The 25,192-nt window shown below is 34.1% G+C and overlaps 1 protein-coding gene across 1 annotated transcript; it reads left to right on the top strand.

The window, feature by feature from the left end:
* Positions 1–19,620: 19,620 nt before the first annotated feature.
* On the top strand, positions 19,621–25,179 carry LOC135842260 (ly6/PLAUR domain-containing protein 6B-like). The gene is made up of 5 exons (XM_065359629.1): positions 19,621–19,730; positions 23,597–23,741; positions 24,009–24,092; positions 24,186–24,316; positions 24,394–25,179. Exons 2-5 carry the CDS (start codon positions 23,639–23,641, stop codon positions 24,583–24,585), a joined length of 510 nt encoding a protein of 169 aa, XP_065215701.1. The 5' UTR covers positions 19,621–19,730; positions 23,597–23,638; the 3' UTR covers positions 24,586–25,179.
* Positions 25,180–25,192: the final 13 nt, after the last annotated feature.

Here is a 25,192-nt window from a genome sequence, read left to right as displayed (position 1 = left end):
GGTAATCGAAAATCAGCCTTATAATAATGTTATTGTTTTTATACAAAATGAAACTTTTGCTTTTCGAGAGCATAGGTACCTATACAAGTATTGTTGTGTCTGTTCTATTTTTTTTTTCTTCAGGGTTATCAATGGTGAGAAAGGGGGAGAGGAGAAGAGTTGAAAAACCTTTACTGTTGGTAAGAGGAATTGAAATGATAGGTACCTATTTAGAAGTGTTGAACTGAGTGTAAGCTTGTATTCAAAATGTAAGATAGGTATGTATCTTATAGCTCGCATAAAGTTTATTTTGGGCCTAGATAAAAAAAAAAAAGTTTTGAAATCTCGCGAAGTGTGCGATTGGACAGCTGGAACTCTAGCAATTTTCTGTTTGGATCGTAGACCTATTCAAACAACCACCGCTGATTTGTGACCTACTTTACTACATGCGAGCGGGAAAATATGTAGATACTTTTTAGACCCCAAATGCCAAACTTTCAACAACAAAAAATCTTATTGGTTTCACATTAGAGAGCTCCTCAACCTCACTTATAGTTGAGAACATATTTTTAAATGTAGGTAACAAAATAAAATTTAGTCAAAAACAATAAAAATTCTCAATTTCTACTTCAAAATTCTTGCAAATAAGTCCATTTTTACCAGAAAACTTCGGTCACGATATCAATTATGATCACCCACATCTATAATAGTCCAGTCATTAAAGAAATTTTTACAGGAAAAATGAATATCAAACAGATCTTTTGCAGATATTGTTCACAGTGGTCCCCTCAACAACATACTAAAAGTCCCCGCCCCTACGGGGTCCGGAACCCCCTTAAAGGGGGGTGGGACCTCCCCCAATTTCAGTTTTTTGCCATTTTCTCCCCCCGCATTGCATTTTAGCGAAAAATATGCCATACATAAAAGAATCTACGTCAAATTTCCGATCTAATGACGTATCAACTTTTCTTGTAGGTTCAAGGGGGGTGGAACCACAACCATTTAAAAAAGGGGGGTTTCCTGAAAAATACATAAAGGATATAGGCGCCTATGGGGGGTGAAATGGCCCCCGAAAGCGTTCGAGTTGATATTTGCATGGAAGGTGTATACCATTGAGAAACTACCGCGTGAAAAATTTCAGATCCACACCCCCTCCCCTTTTTGGGGGACCCCCTTTTTTGACACTTCAATAACACTTTTCTCAGCCCCATTTTAACCGATTTTGAAAATTTTTCAGTATGTTATGTATATCCTTATTAGGTATCCCCACAAAAATTTTCAACCCCTTCCCCTCATATTTACCCCTCAAAATGGCGTTTTTTTCATTTTTTTATGCCTATTAAGAATCAAGATTGCAAGGTACAATTTTAGAAACACGTTTTTTGGATGTATTTTTGACCACCAAACATCATGTACTTTTTTCGAAATTTTTGCTTTGGTGCGCCGCGCTGAAAAGTTGAAGAAATATGTCTTAACCGGTTGGGGGGGGGTGAAATGAGAATTTTGGGAAACATGAATATTGAATATCAATGAGTAGGGTGTCGTTTTCTTATGATTCGATACCGCTGATCACGAATATGACGTCAGATTTTGTTTAACACTCACACAGCCCCTCCGGAGTCCTCAGCCCCCACCTCAATTTTTGATATTTTAAAAATAAACTTACTTTGATGATTTTGGTGTCGTTTTCTTACGATTCGATACTGCTGAGTACGAATATGACGTCAGATTTTCTGCTACACCCACACAGCCCCTCCGAAGCCTTCAGCCCCCTCCTGAATTTCCACTAAAATAAATGGGTAATTCTCAAGAAAAGGTCAGTTTTAATAATATGCATAATTTTGAAAAACAAAAATCATTTTTTCAAGATGACTTCATTTTTTTGGGGAAAAATTGGCACATTCTCATTATCATAGAACACAAAGGTATATTATTGTGCAAATTGCAATCGTAATCAGTCCATAGGAAGCTCACATTTCACATTTTTGAAAATTGTCATACAGTTTTTGCGTCAATTTTAGAGTAATTTTTAATTATTTTTGCTAGCTTGCCAATCCAACATTTTTTTCTGGTGGGTGGTTGCACTGGTTCACTGTTCTCATAGAAATGATACCCCACACTGTAATTTTGAAAACCTACGTAATACGTAACAGCTCGCTCTGATCGTACTTATCTCTGAAGTTTTGATATTCAGATTAGAAAAATCTTGTACTTCAGCTTGTGTTTTTATTTACTCTATTGAACCCGCCACAAACGATAATTGAGAAAGGGAAGTTATTTTACATGATAAGTAGGTACACTTTTATTACGTGGTTGTTAAAGTAGCCTAACTTCAAAAATAGTGGAAATTCAGGAGGGGGCTGAGGGCTTCGGAGGTGCTGTTTGGGTGTAGCAGAAAATCTGACGTCATAATCGTACTTAGCAGTATCGAATCGTAAGAAAACGACACCAAAATCATCAATGTAAGTTTATTTTTAAAATATCAAAAATTGAGGTGGGGGCTGAGGGCTCCGGAGGGGCTGTGTGAGTGTTAAACAAAATCTGACGTCATATTCGTGATCAGCGGTATCGAATCATAAGAAAACGACACCCTACTCATTGATATTCAATATTCATGTTTCCCAAAATTCTCATTTCACCCCCCCCCAACCGGTTAAGACATATTTCTTCAACTTTTCAGCGCGGCGCACCAAAGCAAAAATTTCGAAAAAAGTACATGATGTTTGGTGGTCAAAAATACATCCAAAAAACGTGTTTCTAAAATTGTACCTTGCAATCTTGATTCTTAATAGGCATAAAAAAATGAAAAAAACGCCATTTTGAGGGGTAAATATGAGGGGAAGGGGTTGAAAATTTTTGTGGGGATACCTAATAAGGATATACATAACATACTGAAAAATTTTCAAAATCGGTTAAAATGGGGCTGAGAAAAGTGTTATTGAAGTGTCAAAAAAGGGGGTCCCCCAAAAAGGGGAGGGGGTGTGGATCTGAAATTTTTCACGCGGTAGTTTCTCAATGGTATACACCTTCCATGCAAATATCAACTCGAACGCTTTCGGGGGCCATTTCACCCCCCATAGGCGCCTATATCCTTTATGTATTTTTCAGGAAACCCCCCTTTTTTAAATGGTTGTGGTTCCACCCCCCTTGAACCTACAAGAAAAGTTGATACGTCATTAGATCGGAAATTTGACGTAGATTCTTTTATGTATGGCATATTTTTCGCTAAAATGCAATGCGGGGGGAGAAAATGGCAAAAAACTGAAATTGGGGGAGGTCCCACCCCCCTTTAAGGGGGTTCCGGACCCCGTAGGGGCGGGGACTTTTAGTATGTTGTTGAGGGGACCACTGTGAACAATATCTGCAAAAGATCTGTTTGATATTCATTTTTCCCGTAGATGGGACAAAATTGGTCTTTAATGACTGGACTATAAAGCAAAATCATAGACAGTTTTCCAAAATAATCAATTTCTATACATATAAGTATAGGTACCTATCAAATTGCTCTAATTCGTCAAGTTCACGAAAAAAAATCCACGCCAAAAAAGTATTGACCTACCCTAATGGTGTCCTAAAGTTGATAAGCAAATTAAGAGCAAACATTTTCTGTAAAATAAATGGTGAATTTGAATTCGCAAATTATTTTACATTCGTTTTTTTTTTCTTATTTATTTATTTATTTATTTATTTATTTATTTATTTTGTTTTTGAAATTTAAGTGGCTGTAGTGAATTTTTTTTTGAAATTATTTTAAAAATTTCAGAAATCAAGGGATGCAATTTAGCATATAAAATTTGGCAGGATGTTTTTTTTTCAAGTTCTGAAAAAAATACTTGGGTATGTACAAATAGAAAGCATGAACAAACCAATTTCAAAATTTTAAAAAATTCTAATATATATGATTAAATTAAAAAGCAAAAAAAAAAAATCAGAAAAGTGAAAATTTTTCAAAGTAATAATTGGTCACTTCTTGTTAACTGATTCACCAAAAGTCACCAAAATTCACCAGGTACAAAATCGACTTCAAATCGTCTTAGCTTGGTGTATATGTCACCAAGAAGTCACCACACACCAGACAGTCAAATATGGATTTTTTATGTTTGGTAACTTTTTGCTGACTGATTCACCAAAAGTCACCAGGAATCACCATGCAAAAGTCACCAAAATTCGTCAGGTACAAAATCAATTACAAATGGGCTCTGCTTGGGGAATATTTCACCAAACAGTCACCAGACAGTCGAATATGGATTTTTTATGTTTTGGTAACTTTTTGCCGACTGATTCACCAACAAAAGTCACCAAGATTCACCAAAAGTCACCAAAATTCACCAGGTGCAAAATCGACTACAAATGGTCTTTGCTTGGTGCGTATGCCACCAAGAAGTCACCACATACCAGACAGTCAAACATGGATTTTTTTGTGTTTTGGTGACTTCTTGGTGACTGATTCACCAAAAGTCACCAAAATTCACCGGGTACAAAATCGACTATAAATGGTCTTTGCTTGGTGCATATGTCACCAAGAAGTCACCACATACCAGACAGTCAAATATGGATTTTTTATGTTTTGGTAACTTTTTGGTGACTGATTCACCAAAAGTCACCAAGTACAAATCGATCAGATAATATGGTCACTGCTTGGTGAATCTGTCACCAAGAGGTCGCCATACAGTTTAATATGCATTTCCCATGTTTTGGTGACTTCTTAGAGATCACAAAGTACAAAATCGATCACAAATGCTCTTTGTTGGGTGAATATGTCACCAAGAAGTCACCAGACAGTCAAATATGAATCTTTTATGTTTTATCGATGACTTCTTAGAGACATTCACCAAAAGTCACCAAAATTCACTAGGTACAAAAACGATTACAAATGGTTTTTGCTTGTTGAATATGTCACCAAGAAGTCACCAGACAGTCAAATATGAATTCTCTATGGTTTGGTGACTTCTTAGTGACTAATTCACCAAAAGTGACCAAAATTCACCAAGAATCACCAGGTACAAAATCGATTACGAATGGTCTTTGCTGGGTTAATGTGTCACCAAGACGTCACCAGACAATATTAATTTTCTATGTTTTGGTGTCTTCTTGGTGATTCACCAAAAGTCGCCAAGTACAAATCAATCATATATCATGGTCCCTGCTTGGTGAATCTATCACCAAGAAGTCACCAGACAGTCACATTTTTCCATTTTTGGGTGACTTCTTGGTGACTGATTCATTAAAAGTCATCAGGAATCACCAAAAGCTATCATGTACAAAATCGATCAAATATGGTCACTGCTTGGCGAATCAATCACCAAGAAGTCGCCATACAGTCAAATATGCATTTTCCATGTTTTGTTGACTTTTTAGTGTCTGAATCACCAAAAGTCACCAAGTACAAAATCGATCAAATATTGTCAATTGGTCACTGCTTGGTGAATCTGTCACCAAGAAGTCACTAGGCAGTCAAATAATAATTTTTAATGGTTTTGTGACTTCTTAGTGACTGACTGATTCACCAAAAGTCACCAAAATTCACAAAAATTTACCAGGTATAAACTCGATCAAATATGGTCACTGCTTGGTGTATCTGTCATCAAGAAGTCACCAGGATTCATCAAAAGTCACCAAGTACAAATCGATCACATAATATGGTCACTTCTTGGTGAATCTGTCACTAAGAAGTCACCAGACCATCAAATATAAATTTTCCATGTTTTGGTGACTTCTTGGTGACTAATTCACCAAAAACCACCAGGTACAAAATCAATTACAAATGGTCTTTTCTTGATGACAGATTCACCTAAAGTCACCAGGTACAAAATCGATCAAGTATGGTCATTGCTTAGTGAATCTGTCTCTAAGAAGTCACAAGATAGTCAAATTGCAAATTTTCTTTAAATAGGGTTTTTCAATTTGGTAAGATTGAAATCAGTCGTTTAATTTGAAAAAACAAGGTATGACAAAACTACAAATTCACCATATACTTTTTTTAAATTCTCTTAATTTTCTAAAAGATTCCCAAAAATCTAAACATTAATAGAATTGAAATTTTGGTCAAGGTAATTTCAAGACGTTCTCCTATTTGTATAAAAGTGTTGATGCCTCACAGATCACACTTTAGTTTCACTTTCAATGCAGAGTTGAACCTCTTATCGTTTTACTAGATCTGATACTGAAACAGATTTCATACCAAACAAGTATGATTTCACTTTCAATTTAAACACCCTCGCTGACTCTGATTTTGCCCTCGAATTGGATCTATTCGCGACATTTTTATCAGCTGTTTTATTATCTCGGTTTATCGCTGTCACCGTCTATCTTCCAGTTGGCAATCCACCCCAAATAAGTTTTTTTCACCGTTGACGACCTAAAACGAGTGAAAAAAAAAACCTAAGAAAAACACAGAATTAACACGTTTTTATTCCGATCCTCCCACGCTACATCCTTATAGGGCGTTTACCAATCGGAGCAATGCGGGCATGCATACTCTCTGCCTTGTCTACGTGGAGGACAACTCTCCAGCGCTACTATTGATGCATACAATTTTCTTCATAAAAATGCAATTTTTTCGATTGTTCGCGAGTTCGGGTGAATTTTTATGTGGTCTCAAATTAAAGACAATGAAATTCCCTATCGATTGATGTTAAATTTTTATCATTTCGCCGTGAAAATAACAATTTTATAATATGAATACTTTCATTTACCGATTTTTGCATACTACATATGTCAACGTCAAACTCAAAATACTCAAAATTTTCAGTGAACACATAGGTATTTTAATAAAGCAAAATGTTCGTAATTTTATCCTCTTTAAAATGGGGGTCTCCCGAAATCTCTACATTTAACCGTTGAAAAGTTTTCGAAGATGAAAGTTGCGAAAACAACGCAAAAACCAGCTGCGAGCGGTAGTGTTGAACTTTGAACTAAAATTACTCAAAATTTTGAGTGGACACATAGGTATTTGAGTAATACAAAATGTTCGTAATTTTATCCTCTTTAAAAAACTTTTTTACCCGAAGCTCTACCTCTGACCATTTAAAAGTTTTCGAAGTTTAAAGTTGCGAAAACCAAACAAAAAACCAGCTGCGGGTAGAAAACATTGAAATTTGAACTAAAAAGTAAAAATACTCAACATTTTGAGTGGACACATAGGTATTTAAGTAATGCAAAATGTTCGTAATTTTATCCTCTTTAAACACTTTTTTACCCAAAGCTCAAGTTCTTGAAGATTAAAGTCAGAAAGAGGTCACTGATCAACACTATAGGTATGGGTAATGGGTAATGTGACTGACAAGGGAACCTCTTGAGGTGCCCGCCTCCGTGCCTCCGATTTGAACGGGGCCGCGATTTTTGGAAAGAGCATGTTCTAAAACTCCCAAAACCAAATTTTCAGCTGCCCAAGTTCATTTTTCGATTTTTGGCGAATATTTGAAAATCCAAAATTGACTATTTTGGTGATTTATGCTTTTTTTAAAAAAGTACGTAATTGATCAGTAAAAATGTTCAAAATAAGACCTAAAAAACTGATATTAACCCCCCCCCCCCAAATCCAAATTTCGGCATTTCCAGCCATTCTGGAGCCTCCAGCGCGATTTTTCAATTTCTCCAGAATTTTAATTTGCTCCAGAAGACGTGAATATGAATTTGGGCAGCTGAAAATCGAGTTGTGTGTCATACTCGACTTGTTTAACGAATTCATCGACATTTCAGCCGATTCTGGAGGAGACACCTCAAGAGTGGTTTTTTGACCAGTTTTTTTTTCAAATAAAAAATCCAAAAAAATCAAAAGTTTCCGGATTACGAGAAAATTTTCGAAATTTGCGCGAATCACAGTATTTTGTCATGAATTAACCCAACGAGGGAGAATGTCACCATTTCCAGCAATTCTGGAGCCTCCAGCGCGATTTTTCAATTTCTTCAGGGGCTCCAGAAAGGCTGGAAATGGGGAAATTCTCCCTCGTGGGCTTGATTAATGATAAAATACATCGATTCGCGCATTTTTCGATAATTTTCTCGCAAACGAGAAATTTTTGATTTTTGGATATTCTTATTATGAAAAAAGCTGGTCAAAAAACCACTCTTGAGGTGTCCCCTCCAGAATCGGCTCGAATGTGGATAAATTCGTTGAACAGGTTGAGTATGACATGACACACAACTCGATTTTTAGCTGCCCAATCGCCTTCTGGAGCAAATTAATAATTCTGGAGAAATTGAAAAATAGTTAGCGCTGGAGGCTCCAGAATGGCTGAAAATGCCGAAATTTGGATGGGGGGGGGGGTTAATATCAGTTTTTTAGGCCTTATTTTGAACATTTTTACTGATCAATTACGTACTTTAACAAAAAAAAAAAGCATAAATCACCAAAACAAAACAGTCAATTTTGGATTTTCAAAAATTCGACAAAAATCGAAAAATGAACTTGGGCAGCTGAAAATTTGGATTTGGGATTTTTAGAACATGCTCTTTTCAGAAATCGCGGTCCCGTTCAAATCGGAAGCGGACACCTCAAGAGGTTCCCTTGTCCCTTGTGAGAACATAATAGCATAATTATTTTATCACTTTTGGCAAATTTGACCTTCAGGAACTTTTGAATGGTGAGAAGCAGAGCTTTGGGTAAAAAAGTATTTTAAAGAGGATAAAAGTATGAACATTTTGCATTACTCAAATACCTTTGTGTCCACTCAAAATGTTGAGTATTTTTACTTTTTAGTTCAAATTTCAATGTTTTCTACCCGCAACTGGTTTTTTGTTTGGTTTTCGCAACTTTAAACTTCGAAAACTTTTAAATGGTCAGAGGTAGAGCTTTGGGTAAAAAAGTTTTTTAAAGAGGATAAAATTACGAACATTTTGTATTACTCAAATACCTATGTGTCCACAAAATTTTGAGTAATTTTAGTTCAAAGTTCAACACTACCGCTCGCAGCAGGTTTTTGCATTGTTTTCGCAACTTTCAGCTTCGAAAACTTTTCAACGGTTAAATGTAGAGATTTCGAGAGACCCCCATTTTAAAGAGGATAAAATTACGAACATTTTGCTTTATTAAAATACCTATGTGTTCACTGAAAATTTTGAGTATTTTGAGTTTGAAGTTGACATATGTAGTATGCAAAAATCGGTAAATGGAAGTATTCATATTATAAAATCGTTATTTTCACGCGAAATGATAAAAATTTAACATCAATCGATAGGGAATTTCATTGTCTTTATTTTGAGACCACATAAAAATTCACCCGAACTCGCGAACAATTGAAAAAATTGCATTTTTGTGAAGAAAATAGCATGCATCAATAGTAGCGCTGGAGAGTTGTCCTCCACGTAGTGAACGGCAGAGAAACGCAACAATTTGGTAAACGCCCTATTGTTTTTTTGTCATGTTAATGCGTACAGTTGGAACGGAACGGATTTGTGAAGATTTTTCTAACCCCGTTTACTCTCGGCGTAGTTTTTGTGTAAAATAACATCGCGTCGCAACAATCTCCAACATCTCTGCACCTGCTTACAAAATCGAAAGTAAACGCGGAACAAAAAAGAAAGAAAAAAGGAGTAAAAACGAAAGGAAAGCACCCGCATACCCTTAATTCTATGCGCGTTTATTCCACACGACGACGACGACGACAACCAAGGTTTCTTGGGACTGCGGTACCTATACTTGTATCTCGATGTCTGTATCTTTTTAAACCGTTCTTTCTTCCAAAACACCGAAAAAAAAATCGAAGGTTATAACCCGACGAAGTAATTACCAAAAAGTGGTAAAAAAAAACCATTCACACGGTTCTCCACTTAATGTAATTTAAAATTGGATACATACGCGTACGTACCTATGTATAAGTATGAAGGAAAAAAAATCTTATATGAAAAGTCTCATTCCAAATGAACGATATAGAGTTACAGTATATACAAAACACCCTTAAAAATTACCCCTATACGTTAATGCCGAGGGTAATCCAATAGCTATTGACCTTCGTCGACTTCTATTGTAGTGGAAATAATAAACACTTTTTTTTCTACGATTCGCACCCTTCTTCACGTAAAATCGCGTTTTTTGTTGAATTTCTTAATGATCTAGCGATACTTAAAACACACATAAGAACGGAAAAAGCCGGTATCACGGCGGCGGAGTATAAAAATTTCTTATTATATCGAGATTTTTTTCCTAGCAAGTCTTGTGTATAGGTTTGAAATATTGATAAATTATTGTCCGCTGCAGCAGGGGGGAATTTAACCCATTCTGCACGATGCGATGCAAGTAACTGGAAAAAGAAGGATTGTTGCTACAAGGAATAAAACATTTCGTAGAGGTAACATTGTCTGCAGGAGGAAAGGTTGATAGGGCATACGGTTAATGATTATCGAAAAAAATGAAAACGATAGGCAAAGTGCGGCGCAGTCGATACACAATGGGTCCGTTCAAAACATCATTTTTCATCTAGGTCGCGTACATAGTACACAGAAATGGATATTTTAGTTATGAAAGAGAAAAAAATATATATTTTAAAAATAATAAAAATCGATTAATAATTTCGTCTTTACGGATGATGGAAATCCAAACGTTGAATTCGACGCGAAATTATAGTGTGAAATTTTTGATTTTTTTCTTCGTTTTTTTTTCTAACCCCGAGAAAATATTCGAATGGCTGGGTTACACTCTTAATGCTGAAAATTGGTCTGAGAATTTCATAGTACGAATATCGGATTGAATCACGCTGGAAGAACGACTAATCGAATTCTGATTGCGTGAGATGTATCGAAGATCGGTTTTTAGGTCGAAAAAATGTACATCTGGGCAATTTTTTGGCAAAAAGGAAAGCCCTTTCAATTACAGAGGTGTTTTTGGTTTTAGATTTAAAAATGTTATACACTAGATCTAGAAGAAATCACTAATAGTTTAAACTACCTTGAAATAAGAGTACACTTTTGTTGCTATAATTTTCATCAATTTTTCAATATTCGATTTTTTGCTTAAATTTTTCTTGAAATACTCAAGAATTTAAATTACATCTGTGTCAAATTATTGGCAAAAAAAGTAAAAATTATGGTAATTTGATAAACTAAATCTACGTAATTTTGTTGGTAAAAAAAATTGAAAAATACGGTCGGAAGATGATTTTTTGATCAGTATGGGTAAGTTTAATCCCTCGAAAAACGTTGAGGTAAAAAATACATACATTGCGAAAGAAACATTTACAAAAAATAAAAACCACAACTTTCAACTGGTGGTTTTGAGGCCATTTTCAAAATTCAAAGACCAATTTTGGATGACAGAAAAAAATCAAAAAAATTGGTGGTGAGTATTTGTGAGAAGAAAATGTATTGTACGCCAAATTTCGTATCATTTGACCAAAAAGTGCCCAAGACTGAGCCATGCCTTATGTACTGGTATTTTTCCCATTGTACACCCAAACACCTAAGGCACCTATTTACCTACTCATATCAATTTCAGCAGAAATTTTTTTGAACCAGACAAGAAAACACTGAAGGACAGGGCATGCATTCAATTTTTTTTCCAAAAAAAAGTAACTTGGTCAAAAAAGCTTGAAAAAGTGGATAATAAGAAAAGTGACAAAACATGAAAAAAAAATTTAATGTAGAGAAAAATGATAAAAAAACAAAATTTCAAATTGAAAAGTTCTGGTTTTCAATTTTAAAAAGTTTACTAATTTTGCAACTTTTTGGTAAAGAAAAAAAGCGAAATTATTTGGTAATTTTTGGGAAAGAAGAAAAATTTTTTGCAAATTTTGTTTTTGTAAAAAAAAAAAAAAAAAAGCAAGAGTGAAAGATTATGACAAGTTTAGACCTTTTGATGGATAATTGGAGTTCACAAAATGATACATATTTTTTCTCAATTTCTGTCAAAGAAGTGAGACTTGGACAATTTTTCGGTAAAAGTGTGGGACTTTTTGAAATATTTTCCAAAAAATCAGCTGTTTTGCTAAAAAGCAACAATTTTTGTCATTTTTGAAAAAAATCTAAAATTTTTGGTAAAATTTGAGATTTTGGTAATAATTTTAGCAAAAGGAAAGTTTTTAGCAATTTCCGGCAAAAAGTTGAAATTTTGGACAAATTGTTTGAAAAAGTGAAGACTTTAAAATTTTCAGCAAGAACGCGAGTTTTTATCAATTTTTCGCAAAAAGCAACACTGTGACAATTTGAACCAGAATAAGCAAGATGTTTTGGCAATTATTGGCAAAAAAGATACTTTTTTACTAAGTATTTTGATCGAAAAAGCGACGATCATTATTTCTTTTTCTTAAAAGCGAAGATTCTTGTTAATTTTTAAAAAATCGAGAATTTTGTCAACTTTTGGAAAAATGCAAGACTTTGACTATTTTTACAAAAAACAAAATTTAAGTAAGCTTGATTATGTGGCCAAAAAAATGATATATTTTCGGTTTCTGTCAAAAAAAATGAGACTTGTGGACAATTTTTGGAAAAGAGTATATTCTTCTTATGATGTTTTGGCGAATAGACGACAATAACATCTTGTACTCGGTCATTTTTCTTAAAAGTAAAAATTTTTGCAGGGTGTCTAACAGTCATGAAAGTGATGAAAAAGTCATAAATTTTGGTAGGTGGTCATGAAAGTTATGAAAAAGTCACGAAGTTTGCTCAAAACACACTTGAAATTTTTTTAAATGCCCATAAAATTAAAAAAAAAATTTAAAAAAGTTAAAAAAATCAGAAAAATGAAAAAATTAAAATAAGTACTTACCTACTTACCTACCTACTTGACCACAAATTTTAAAAAATGTCTCGCAGTTTCAAGTTATTTAATTTTTGGGGGGGGGGGAATATTTAAATTTTGGGGAACAGGATGCACTTGGAAAATACGTCATGAAAAAGTCATAAAAGAGTCATGAAAAAGACAAGATTATTTGTCTGGGAGTTTTGTTAAACACGTTGTATTGTCTTTTTTGAAAAAGCGAGAATTTTTGGCAAGACTTTTACGATTTCAACAAAATGTTTTTTTTTTACATTTTCCTGCAAAAAAATAAACTTTTGGACAATTTTTTTAAAAAAGATAAATTTTTTGGAAAAAAGTGAAAAATTTTTCGCAACTTTGCCAGAATGTGAAATTTTTGTCAATTTTTTCCATAAAGCAAAACTTAATAATATTTTATTCAAAAAAGCGAGAATTGTAGACAATTTTGAGAAAAAAGTATGACTGTTTGAATTTTTTTGCAAAAAAAAAAAAAGACAATTCTTAGTCATAAAAATGAACATTATTAGCTTCTATAACTTTGGTTGGTGGTTGTTGAATACTCTTTCGGGGTCTCGGCCAATTCAAGTAGATACCGTGAAATTCCGCAGTAGTGCGAGTTCAAAAGTACATTTTTGATTATTTTGAAAAAATGCATAAAATTATGACAATATGATGTGTGACGTCGATTTTTATTCATTTCAAGATGCTGAATTCGAATATCTATTTATTTTTTGGATTGCCCTCCTCAGTGCCTCCCTTTGCCGCAATTTCTACCTTTTTGAGAACCAATTAAGTAGTAAACGTTTTAAAGTTTACTTTTATGTCAAGTTCAACTTATACGCGTGCTCGAATTTGCAAACAAACAAATAAGTACATGCAAACAAACAGATACCATTATACCTAATAATACCTATAGATAGTCGTAAAAAAGCACTCGATACTGGCAGCTCACGTTCCTACCTATATCAAAATGGCAACACGATTCAAAAAAAGAATACTAATTACGGGTTAAGCGAAGTGAAAACAACCCTTTACACGAGCTAGCGAGGAAGAATTTCAATTTAAAATCATTTTTTAATATCGATGACAGTACGATGAAAAGATTCGTAATATTTGAATATCATTAGTCATTACGCTGTCGATGAACGCGCGAGTGTCAAGCCAGCAAATCGTATAGCAATAAAGAAATAGAAAAAAGAAAAAAAACCGATAAGTTAGCTTATTTTTGAGATATTATTTCCAATAGAATGGCGTCGCTGTACGGGTTATATTCAACAAAACTAAAGGCGATCGTTAAAGCGTTTCTAATTACATATGGAAAATGCGAAAGGGTTGCCGATACCGGGTTGGTCGCTATTCAAAACGATAAAATTGCTACTTTCAAGAATCGTAAGTACAACACGTGAAACCCTAGGTGCACCAATTGCATTCCAATGAGATACGCCACAAATGATCAATCACAGCGGAAATGCAAACTTGTTTCCATTCACGATGAAGCGTACAAAGGATCGGAGACTTTTCCAAAACGCCAAGTATACGCGCTAATTTGGCTTCGGCTTCAAAAACACGTCTATGGAGTATACTCGTAACTTTGGACCGGAGACCATTCACCTATAAAACGCTGTACGATATTTTTCACCTGAGTAATGAGTGTTGGTACGTATATCTCGGGCTATTACCTTTGAAACGATATCGTTAACTTTGATATTTCGCCGGCGGGCACTTTCGCGCATCGTTTGATTTTCATTTAGGTATATTTTTGCAGCAGCGTATAGCTAGATACGAGTGTGTAGCTATTGAAAATTATATTCTACGAAATGTAAGGAATTTTTTAACGTTTATTAAAAAAAGAAGAGTAAGAAGAAGAAGTTGAAAAAAAAAATGAGAGAATAGAATAGGTAATACACGATGATGATGATGAAGAGAATAAACATCACAGAAAGAAGAACACGAAAAAGATTTTTGTGGCGTTGTACTGTTTGGCGTTAACAAGAGAACGCGCTGTGCATAGATTGTATGGAGAGAGAGCCGAATTGTATTGAAAGAGTTAGGCTGCTTATATATTTTTTATTCTTTTTACATTCTTAGACTTGGGTGTGATTAATGTTAGATAGGTACCCGTACGTATTCTTTCAGTCGTTCCATTTTTTGACGATATTCTGAGTCAAATCGCCCAGGGCGTCTATTAATAACTGTCAGAAATAGAATATTGTCGAGAAGCATCAAATAAAAGGAAATTATTCCAAAACGTGTATACGCGTTGATACGATGCAAGTAGTAGCTTTAATAGATAACAGCGTGATTCGGTACTCCGCGGGGTGTAATAAATAAAAACTACAATAAAATGATTTTTCAGAATTCGAACGTAATTGAAAATTTTTACTGCTTTGATAGCCCCGCGATCGCGCAGTTAGCAACTTTTCCACCTCTGTGCTGCGCCAAAGAGCCAAAGTACGAGTATATACAACAAGAAGACAGCATCCGACTGGATATACCTACCTTATTAAGCTAATAGGTACAACTTGGATATAGTGTTGAAATGAATAACAAGATAATATACTTCAAAATTTTTAACATACACACGAACAGGTTACCTACATAGATCGCGCGTGTCTTTGTATGTTTACCGCGAAAATAATAATTTAAAAGATGACGTCGTGCGGACATTTTAAAACGAAATTAACGAATCAATTACCTCCGCATGCTGCGGTCAGTGATGTGCTATTTAGTAAATTAAAAAATATGCAGTAACCAATCTTTTTCGATATTTGTACTAGAGGCGTATTTTTTTTTGGAACGGATAATGAAAGAAAAATGTTAGAGATTTCGATCAAATTCGGTAGAAACCTTCATTTTGAGTTGAAAGTTGATCAGAAAAAATTCCAGCTCCGAAAGTGTCCCTGGAGATGAAATATTGGCCTTCAAAGAGACGATATTTTCGAAAAAATCGTGGTAATATTGCCCAAGCTCCTACCAATCGGTTTTTAGAAAAATGATCCAGTTCCGAAAAATATAATACATGAAGGGCTAATTGTGAAAGTCGCCTTAGTCATTTTTTTGTTCACATAACTTTAAACATTTTTTTTTTCATATTTCATCAATTTTAAAGGGAAAAATGAGTATTGTAATGCATTCTGGGATAGTTGAAGATGTTTTTTTAATACTTGACCATGAAGTTTTTACATTATCACTGAAGCAGGACAACAATGTTTTCATTGATTATGTACAAAAATCACTGCTGACTAAGGCGACTTTCACAATTAGCCCTTCACATATTTGAGATTGCACATTAACCTAGATCATTTTTGTCAGAATCTAAGGCCACTTAAGTGTCATCATTCGATTTGAACGGGATCGAGATTTTCGGAAAGAGCCTGGTCTAAAACCCCCGAAACCAAATTTTCAGCCGCCCAACTTCACTTTTCGATTTTTGGCGAACGAACGTTTAAAAATTCAAAATTGACTATTTTTGGTGATTTATGCTTTTTTAAAAAAAGTACATACGTGATGAGTAACAATAGGTAATCAAAATAAGTCCTAAAAACTGATATATAATTTCCCAAATCCAAATTTCACCATTTCCCGCCATTCTGGAGCCTCCAGCGCAATCTTTCAATTTCTCCAGAATTCTGAATATGCTCCAGAGGACGTGAATATGAAGTTGAGTAGCTAAAAATTGATTTGTCTGTTATATACTCGACCTGTTTAACGAATTTATCCACATTTGAGTCGATTTTCGGAGTGATACCTCAAGAGTGGTTTTTTGACCAAATTTTTACGTAAGAAAAATGGTCAAAAATCAAAAATTTCCCGAGTGCAAAGAAGTAACCCAAGATTTCCTCTTAAAAGGGAAACTTTTGATTTTGTGGATATTTCTATCATGAAAAAAGCTGGTAAAAAACTCCCTGGAAGTCATCAAATGAGTTTCTGACTTTTTAAAGGCGAATTTTTGATGAAAAAAATCACCAGAATGTCCTCAGAGCCTTTTAAAATTTTTTTGAATGTCTGGTGACTCCTTGGTGAATTCTGGTGACTTCTGGTGACAGATTCACCACAAGTCACCATGTGGGTTTTTTGTCTTTTTTATGGCGAATTGTTGGTTAAAAAGCCACCAGAATGTCCTTAGAGCCTTTTAAAAATGTTTCGAATGCCTGGTGACTCCTTGGTGAATTCTGGTGACTTCTGGTGGAAGATTCACTGGAAGTCACCAAGTGAGTTACTGATTTTTTAAAAGCGAATTTTTGATAAAAAAAATCATCAGAATGTTCTCAGAGCCTTTGAAACCTTTTTTGAACGTTTGGCGACTGCTTGGTGAATTCTGGGGCATTTTGGTGACAGATTCACCAAAAGTCACCTAGTGGGATTTTTGTCTTTTTTACGGCGAATTGTTAGTTAAAAAACCACCAGAATGTCCTCAGAGCCTTTTAAATTTTTTTTGAATGCCTGGTGACTCCTTTGGTGACTCCTTGTGAAAGATTCCCCGGAAGTCAAGTCACCAAGTGAGTTTCTGACTTTTTCAAGGCGAATTGTTGGTTAAAAAGCCACCAGAATGTCCTTAGAGCCTTTTAAAAATGTTTTGAATGCCCGGTGACTCCTTGGTGAATTCTGGTGGAAGATTCACTGGAAGTCACCAAGTGAGTTTCTGATTTTTTAAAGGCGAATTTTTTATGAAAAAATCATCAGAATGTCCTCAGAGCCTTTGAAATCTTTTTTGAACGTCTGGCGACTGCTTGGTGAATTCTGGTGCCTTTTGGCAACAGATTTACAAAAAGTCACCTAGTGGGTTTTTTGTCTTTTTTACAGCAAATTGTTGGTTAAAAAACCACCAGAATGTCCTCAGAGCCTTTTAAAATTTTTCTGAATGCCTGGTGACTCCTTGGTGAATTCTGGTGACTTCTGGTGGAAGATTCACTGGAAGTCACCAAGTGAGTTACTGATTTTTTAAAAGCGAATTTTTGATGAAAAAATCATCAGAATGTTCTCAAAGCCTTTGAAACCTTTTTTGAACGTTTGGCGACTCCTTGGTGAATTCTGGTGCCTTTTGGCAACAGATTCACCAAAAATCACTAGTGGGATTTTTGTCTTTTTTACGGCGAACTGTTGGATAAAAAACCACCAGAATGTCCTCTGTGCATTTTAAAATTTTTTTGAATGCCTGGTGACTTCTTGGTGAATTCTGGTGACTTCTGGTGACAGATTCACCAGAAGTCTCCACGTGGGTCTTTTGTCTTTTTTATGGGAAATTTTTGGTGAAAAAATCACCAGAATGTCCTCAGAGCTTTTGAAAATTTTTTGGAACGTCTGGTGACTCCTTGTTGAATTCTGGTGACTTCTGGTGACTTCTGGTGGATGATTCCCTGGAAGTCATCAAATGAGTTTCTGACTTTTTAAAGGCGAATTTTTGATGAAAAAAATCACCAGAATGTCCTCAGAGTCTTTTAAATTTTTTTTGAATACCTGGGTACTCCTTGGTGAATTCTGATGACTTCTGGTGGAAAATTCACTGGAATTCACCAAGTGGGTCTTTTGTCTTTTTTATGGCGAATTTTTTATGAAAAAATCACCAGAATGTCCTCAGAGCCTTTGAAATTTTTTTTTGAACGTCTGGTGACTATATCCGAAATACGTTTCATACCTGGGTACCCTACATGCGGGCGTTTTTTTCACAAAAAAAAGAAGAAAAATTATGAGATGCAGTAAAAATATTTTCATTAAAAAAACACTCTTCTACAAATCGAAGCTCCAGTATAAATTTTTAAAAACGAGAACCCTTGCTTTCCCATGTTATTTTAGTCGCTTTGTGTGAAATCTTCGAATTGGAAAAAAAAATTTAAAAAAATTGAGACGAATCAAACATGATAATTTTTTTAAATTTTTTTTTTATTTCTACCGTTCTAAATGATTCATAGATTCATACACAAAACATGAAACCTTTGCGCCTTAAAAAGTACAGCGTATGCAATTCCAATAACGCGTAAGAAGATGAAAAAATCGAACTTTATATTGTCAGGATACGTACGAATGAAGAGAAAAATAGAGCAACAACAACGTCGTTGTTGTTGTTGTTACGATAGATAAAAATGGCAACTGCAGGGATGTAAAAAGGCTAAAAACAGTAAAAGAATGCCGGATTGAAAACTAAAAACGATAACGTTATTATTTCGCATTAAAACATACACGCGAGTAGATAATTTTGTGCAACGGGTATCCCGTAATATCCCGTATCGTAGGGCTACACAACGTGAAACGATAATTTGAAAAACATCTTCATTTATGGCGCGAAAATTTCAGAAAAGCGCTATTAAAAAGCTTTTAATTCGTTTTATTCTCCTGTTGCTTTTAATCGCATTGTTTCATAGAACGTAATGCGAAAACAAAAAGACAGCTAGACCGTTTTCGTTTCGATATCATAGCCGAAAGGATTATCCCCCTTTTCGACCACCACGCCATCCCAGCGTTAGCCTTTCTCTCTCTGTGTGTCGAGTGTGTGTGGGTTGAAATGAAAACGATATCGAACGGTGTAGCGATGAAAATGTTTAAATGAAACATATTTCCAAAAGATAGAATTCAAACCTAATGAAAGCAAAAATGAAGCGAATGTAGGTTGCGAAAGTAATTTCCACGCTAAGTTACGAAGAAAGGATAAGAATGGCACAAAGGGCCGTTTATCATAGCCTAAATATTTTTGCACGCCGTACCACTGCACCGTAAAGCTATTTCAACTTTTTTAGGCATTCGGTTGTGCTTGTGCTTGTGCTGGGGAGTTTCTTTTTTGCCATCATTTAGATGTAAGAGAAATGACGGCAGTTTTTATTCGCTTTTCATTTCGCCAAACGAAAGATACTACGATAGAAAAAACGCCAGCGTGAAAATTTCTCAAAACTGGGAATCGGACGTTTTCGGTTTCCGTCGTCGTTTTTCGCAAAACAAAGGTTCATTTTACAAATTCGTTCGATACAAAAACAACCCGTAGGTTGTTAAACATACCTTCTATTGCTATTAGTGTTCGGTATGTCATTACTTTTCTAGGTCATGTGTTACTGAAAGTAATTTATATTCCGTAAGTACAATTTATCATTTATATTTTTTAACTCGACTAAATTCTGCACTGGTTCGATATTATATCTGTAGATTTTATTTTAAAAAAAAACAAATTTCACCCCCACGAATTGACCGATATTGTAGCTTTTCACTGGTATAGCACGAGATAAGCGTAACATTTTCTATTCGTTGGTTGTATAATTTAAGCAGACTTTACGTGATTCATCTGTTGAAAAAAATCCCACCTCTTTGATCTCGTGTAGTTAATTTTTTCAAGTGATAATTGTCGCGAATAATAACGATCGTTTATGCTCCCTTTTCTTTTTTCATGAAAAAAAAGAGCTCTCGAATGCTTTTTTCTTTGCATTTTCAAAGTGAATCTGATACGTTTGAAATTATCGTTGTGAATTTATTAGTGGAAGCTTTTGCAAGGCGGAGGATTTGTTTTGTAATTTGAGTCGATTAATTGGCAAGTGTTGAAATAATGAAAAACGTACCGTACTCTTTGATAACAATTAAACATTTTTTTAAATCCACCAGTTGATATCTTGGCGATGTATTTTTTTTTTTACATGTTAAAGTTTTAAATCATTTTTGATAGAGTCTTTTTACATGGGAACTTTACTGTTTCGTGTATATAGAGAAGAGATGCTAACTGAATCATTAGTGCAGCTTGTAAACGTTGTGAAAAATTTATTATGGTACCGATAACATTATTTATGTGCTTTTGTAAAAGCTACACTATGTATATACCTACCTACTTGGCTTACAAAGGAAAAGTTTTACGACTTATTTACGTTTTTATATTATTACTAGGGATGTATACTACCTATTTTTTTTCTAAAATGTATATTATGCCGTAAGACTAGCGTGAAAATTTCATTCGCATAAAAAGGACTTACCTACTTTTATACCTATGTGTGTAATATTTTTTGATGTTAGTCTTGAAATATTTGTTAACGATGCTTACTTATAAACCTACGAGGTATTGAATAAGTAAATGCGGAAGGTTCCTGTTTGGATTAAGTATAATTTGACCCTATTACGAAAAAACTATAGGTAGATAGGCCTATAGGTAGATGAATTTGAAAAAACTTGAAACCGAATTATTAGAAGAGCGAAAATCACTGAATAAATATTTAGATTTTTGATCATAAGAATGAACATGAACTTCACTAAAAATAAGGGCAAATTTGCTATAATGATTTTTGCCTAGTAAGAAATTTAAAGAGGCTATACTAGCTGCTCAGAAAAAATATTTGCATCAATAATTTTAATGGGAGAAAATTAATTCGTAATTGAGGCACAATTTTTAAAGCTGAGCTAACTTAATCATGATGAGGTTTTTGTCTAAAGTTAGACAGAAATGAAAGTATGCGGAGTTTCAAAAATTCGTTCATGTGTAACGTCATGAAACTCCTTCAATTTTTCTTAGAAAACTCATTAAATTGTTGGCGATTTTCCCATTATCATGATTAGAGTTCTTCTACAAAACATCTTTTTCCAGAAATAGTTTGTAGGCCCTCTAGATCCGACGTTGAGCAACTAATTATCATGAAAAAACATCGAGTTTTTATTATTTTGAAATCGTCCTTTTCAAACAGCAATTTGCCCCTTGAATTTGACAAATAGGCAAAACATCAGTCTTAAAAGATATCAAGATAGGATCTAGTTCAGGGACAAGCTATCAAGATAATGTCATTAACTGATAAAGAAAAGTAAGAAAATGTTTGGTTTAGGATTTTTGAGTATTTTTTGAGCTGAAGTGTTACCAAGCTCAAATAGGTACCTACTTAAGAAAGATCAATAGAGGACTAGGTAACAAGTAGGCAATTTTCTCAAAGTAATCATTTCATTTTGAGTTGAAAGTTACTCTGAAAAAATTTTAGCTCTGAGGGGGCTCCTGGGAGGGGGAAATGGGCTATCAAAGAGCAGGCATTTTCGAAAAAAATCATTGTTTTTTCGCTCCTTTTTGGTCATTATTGCCTATTTCAAAAAATCTAAAAAAACATAGCCAAAAACTTATGAAATTTTTTCGATTTTTGAAATTGGCAATACTGACCAAAAAGTTGGCATCACTGCGTTCCAAAATATTTCCCCAGTTTCCGGAATTATATCTTACAAAATTTTGGCATGATTAATGCGAAATATCTGCGAAGAAAAAAATTTCAAAATCTGAATATTTATCTACTCAAAAATAAGCTAGGTATTTGCAAATTTTCAACCACTCAGTAGAACCCTGAAGTGGTCTTGAACAATTTTTTCGAAAATGCCTCCTCTCTGTAGTTCCATTTCTCTCCTCCAGGGGCACCCACGAAGCTAAAAATTTTCTGAGTACCTTTTGACTCTAAAATCAAAATGAAGGTCGCTCTGCTGAATTTGGTCAAAATCCGACGACCTTTTTTTGAGAGGGGGGAGGGGTAGATTCCGCTCTAGTGAACATAATGAGAAAATATCGTTCAACGTTCCCCTTTTTATGTATTTGGATCTGATCAGATCCTGACATTTCACTAATCCAATTTGCATGACATTCTGGCCAGATCAACGATTAGATCGGATTAAATTTGTTCAGACTTGATTCGATCCAATAAAAGGGACCTGATTGGATCTCACCAGATCTGAATAAGTGCTGATCAGACTAGATCAGATCAGAGTTTTTATTGGATTAGATTTGTTCATCGCTTATCAGATCCAATTATTTTCCTTTGAAGATACGTTATATGAACACTGAACAGGTTACTTCGATACGATTCTTCTCGCTAATGACAAGAAAAATGATTTTAAAAATCCCATCGCATGACATTTTTTTGCGAAATTAAAACCAATTTTTTGGGTTAACATAATTGAGCATCTTACCGTACGATAGAATGAAAATATATCAAACTGGGTGTGAGATTTCCCATCACTCATCAGTTGGTTCCGATTGTAGGCCTATTTCTTTCTAAGGACGTTTCATTTTCATCGTAATATTTTTGCTTCAAATTCAAAACCTCAACATTTATTTTCTTGCATTAAATATCTCGAAAACTAAGCTTTGAGCTTTTCAGAAAAAAATGTCACTGTTTCTTTTTTTTTGTAGGATCATTTGTTTGCCTCAAAACTGATTTACTTACTGCACAGAAAATCGACTTTCAAAAAACAAAAAAAGAACATCTACAGGCTCTCAGGCTCCCTACATTACACTTCATTTCTTAGGCAAAAAAAAAAAGAGTTCTACAAAAAAGTGAATAAGAAATAATATTGAACATCGAGAAGTTTTCTATCAATCAAGTCTGATAACTGATCAGTTCTTTTCAAAAAAGCTCGAGTTCAAAGAATATTTACGACAGAAGATAAAAATTGAAATTCTTATCTTAAAAACGGAGCTTTCTATAGAGAAAATCAACTTGTTATAGCACTGTTTCCATTTTTTCCAGAATTCCAGATACTCGGTTGGCTTAGAAAATTGAGCATTACTGGAGAAAACATGAAAACAAAACAAACAATTTGATCCAGATAATTAATTTTGAAAAAAAATGAATATTGATAGGGATTAGGGAATAATTTGAAATGGGAAATAATTTGAAATAGATGCATACTTACTTGAAATTTTACATTTTGGTTGCCTATCCTATGTACTCCTAGCCATGTTTTTTCAAATTGTAATTTTTTCGTGTTTCTTTTTTCTTTTGCAGTTGTAACTGTCCTTGCCTATAAATGTTTGTATTTTTTGCTTAAAATTCCTGAAATACTTAGTTTATTAAACACCCAAAATGAAAAACCAAATCTTTTCAGTAAAATTAGATATTATGTAGTATGTAGGCAATAGGTATGGTATACCTATTTTCCAAGTAATTATTAAAATACTCAATTCTAATAATTTTTTTGTGTTATTTTTTCCAACAGGTAGAATGTCGACTTGTATGGCATGCTGCGATATTAAGCGGCATGGTGAATGGCCCTTGTGGCTTAATTATTAGCTGGGTTTTCGTCATCCAATCAATTAAAAATTTAACTTTGGCTATACACATTAAAGATAATGAAACGGAATGTAAGTATAAGAAAAAAATTAATTACATGCCTGTCATGATTTTTTATTGAAATATTCATCACACTATACCTATGAAAACATTCGATGGATAAACGATCATATACCGACTGTAATTAAATCCTTGTGAATGATGAAGAAAAGAAGTTTTAAGAAGAATTGCATAGAAATTTATTTTCATTGAATTTTTTTTCACCGCTTTTCTCTAATTAACTTACCATTTATAGTTTTAATGACATTTTTTTTCATCGTGGTTTATTTTTTGTTTAGTGCCACTGATATGTTATACTTGTGTCAATGTATCAGACAATTACATCTGTAATCAGTACGCCATCGACGTACCGTGCCCTAAAGGTATATAATTCATGCATACTTTCTCATTGATACAACAAATACTTATTCACGGCTCACGTGCTTATATGTACCTGAATATCGCATCTTTTCTAGGTAATGATTTCTGCCACACCTTACACATCATGGATTCAACTGGTGCTAGTGTAGTTGTCAACAAGAAATGTGCTAATAGCTCGGAATGCTGGTCGTTAGGGGTGGGATGTTTGAAAGTGGATACGCAAACGGTTGGTATTTTTCACTTTCAACTCAGAAATTAGACCAAGACTGAACAAAAAAAAAATGAAAATCTTAATGGTTTCAGATTTGTGTTTCTTGCTGTGATGAAATCTACTGCAACGTCACCGTACCTACCAATCAATCAGATGCAATATTGTCAAATAAACGTGCAACTCATAAAAGCAAACAGAAACCTGTAGTCAACTCGAGTGCTATCCAGTCTATCGGCGCCATGTTCTCAATTTTTATTCCAATGCTGAGGATGTTCTTTTGGTAAAAAAAAATTCAGTTAGGATGTTAAAATGCAGCAATCACGTCAACCTAATAGATAACTTTCATATCATATCAGATTCTCTCGTATTTGGCAGGAATCTTTCACACATGTTCAGTTTTAGAATACCTACCTATACCTACTGTACCTACCCGATGTTTGATAATACGTAAAAGAAAAACTTTCATTATGTTGTATAATCAACTTTGTAGCCAATTTAATTTTTACATACGTGTTTCGTTTCAACTTTCATTATGTATTTTGAGCCTTTCATCAACACAAAGTATTTAATATTTTTAAAGTTACCATTGAATTATTTGCTTATAAACGTGGTTTTCAAAGCCTTCGCTCTTTGTGATTTGAAGTAAGTATTATTTGTTGTAAGTATATATGATTTGTTAAAATATTATATTTTATTTTAAGCTTCAGCTGTCATAGCTTCTTACATTGTCGTTATGCTATCATTTATTGTGAGTGATTACAGGAAAAAATGATGATTTTTCATTTTCAATACTGTATAATTAATCATAATACTTTTCACGTAAATAGTGAATTGTAATTTTTAGTTTTTAATTATTAAAAATTTATTATATTTCGAGATGTTTAATGGTAA

The sequence above is a fragment of the Planococcus citri genome, chromosome 4, assembly GCF_950023065.1.
Source record: "Planococcus citri chromosome 4, ihPlaCitr1.1, whole genome shotgun sequence".
In the NCBI taxonomy this organism is placed as follows: domain Eukaryota; kingdom Metazoa; phylum Arthropoda; class Insecta; order Hemiptera; family Pseudococcidae; genus Planococcus; species Planococcus citri.
The sequence above is the reverse complement of the archived record's forward strand: the minus strand, read 5'-3'. Positions and strand labels throughout refer to the sequence as shown.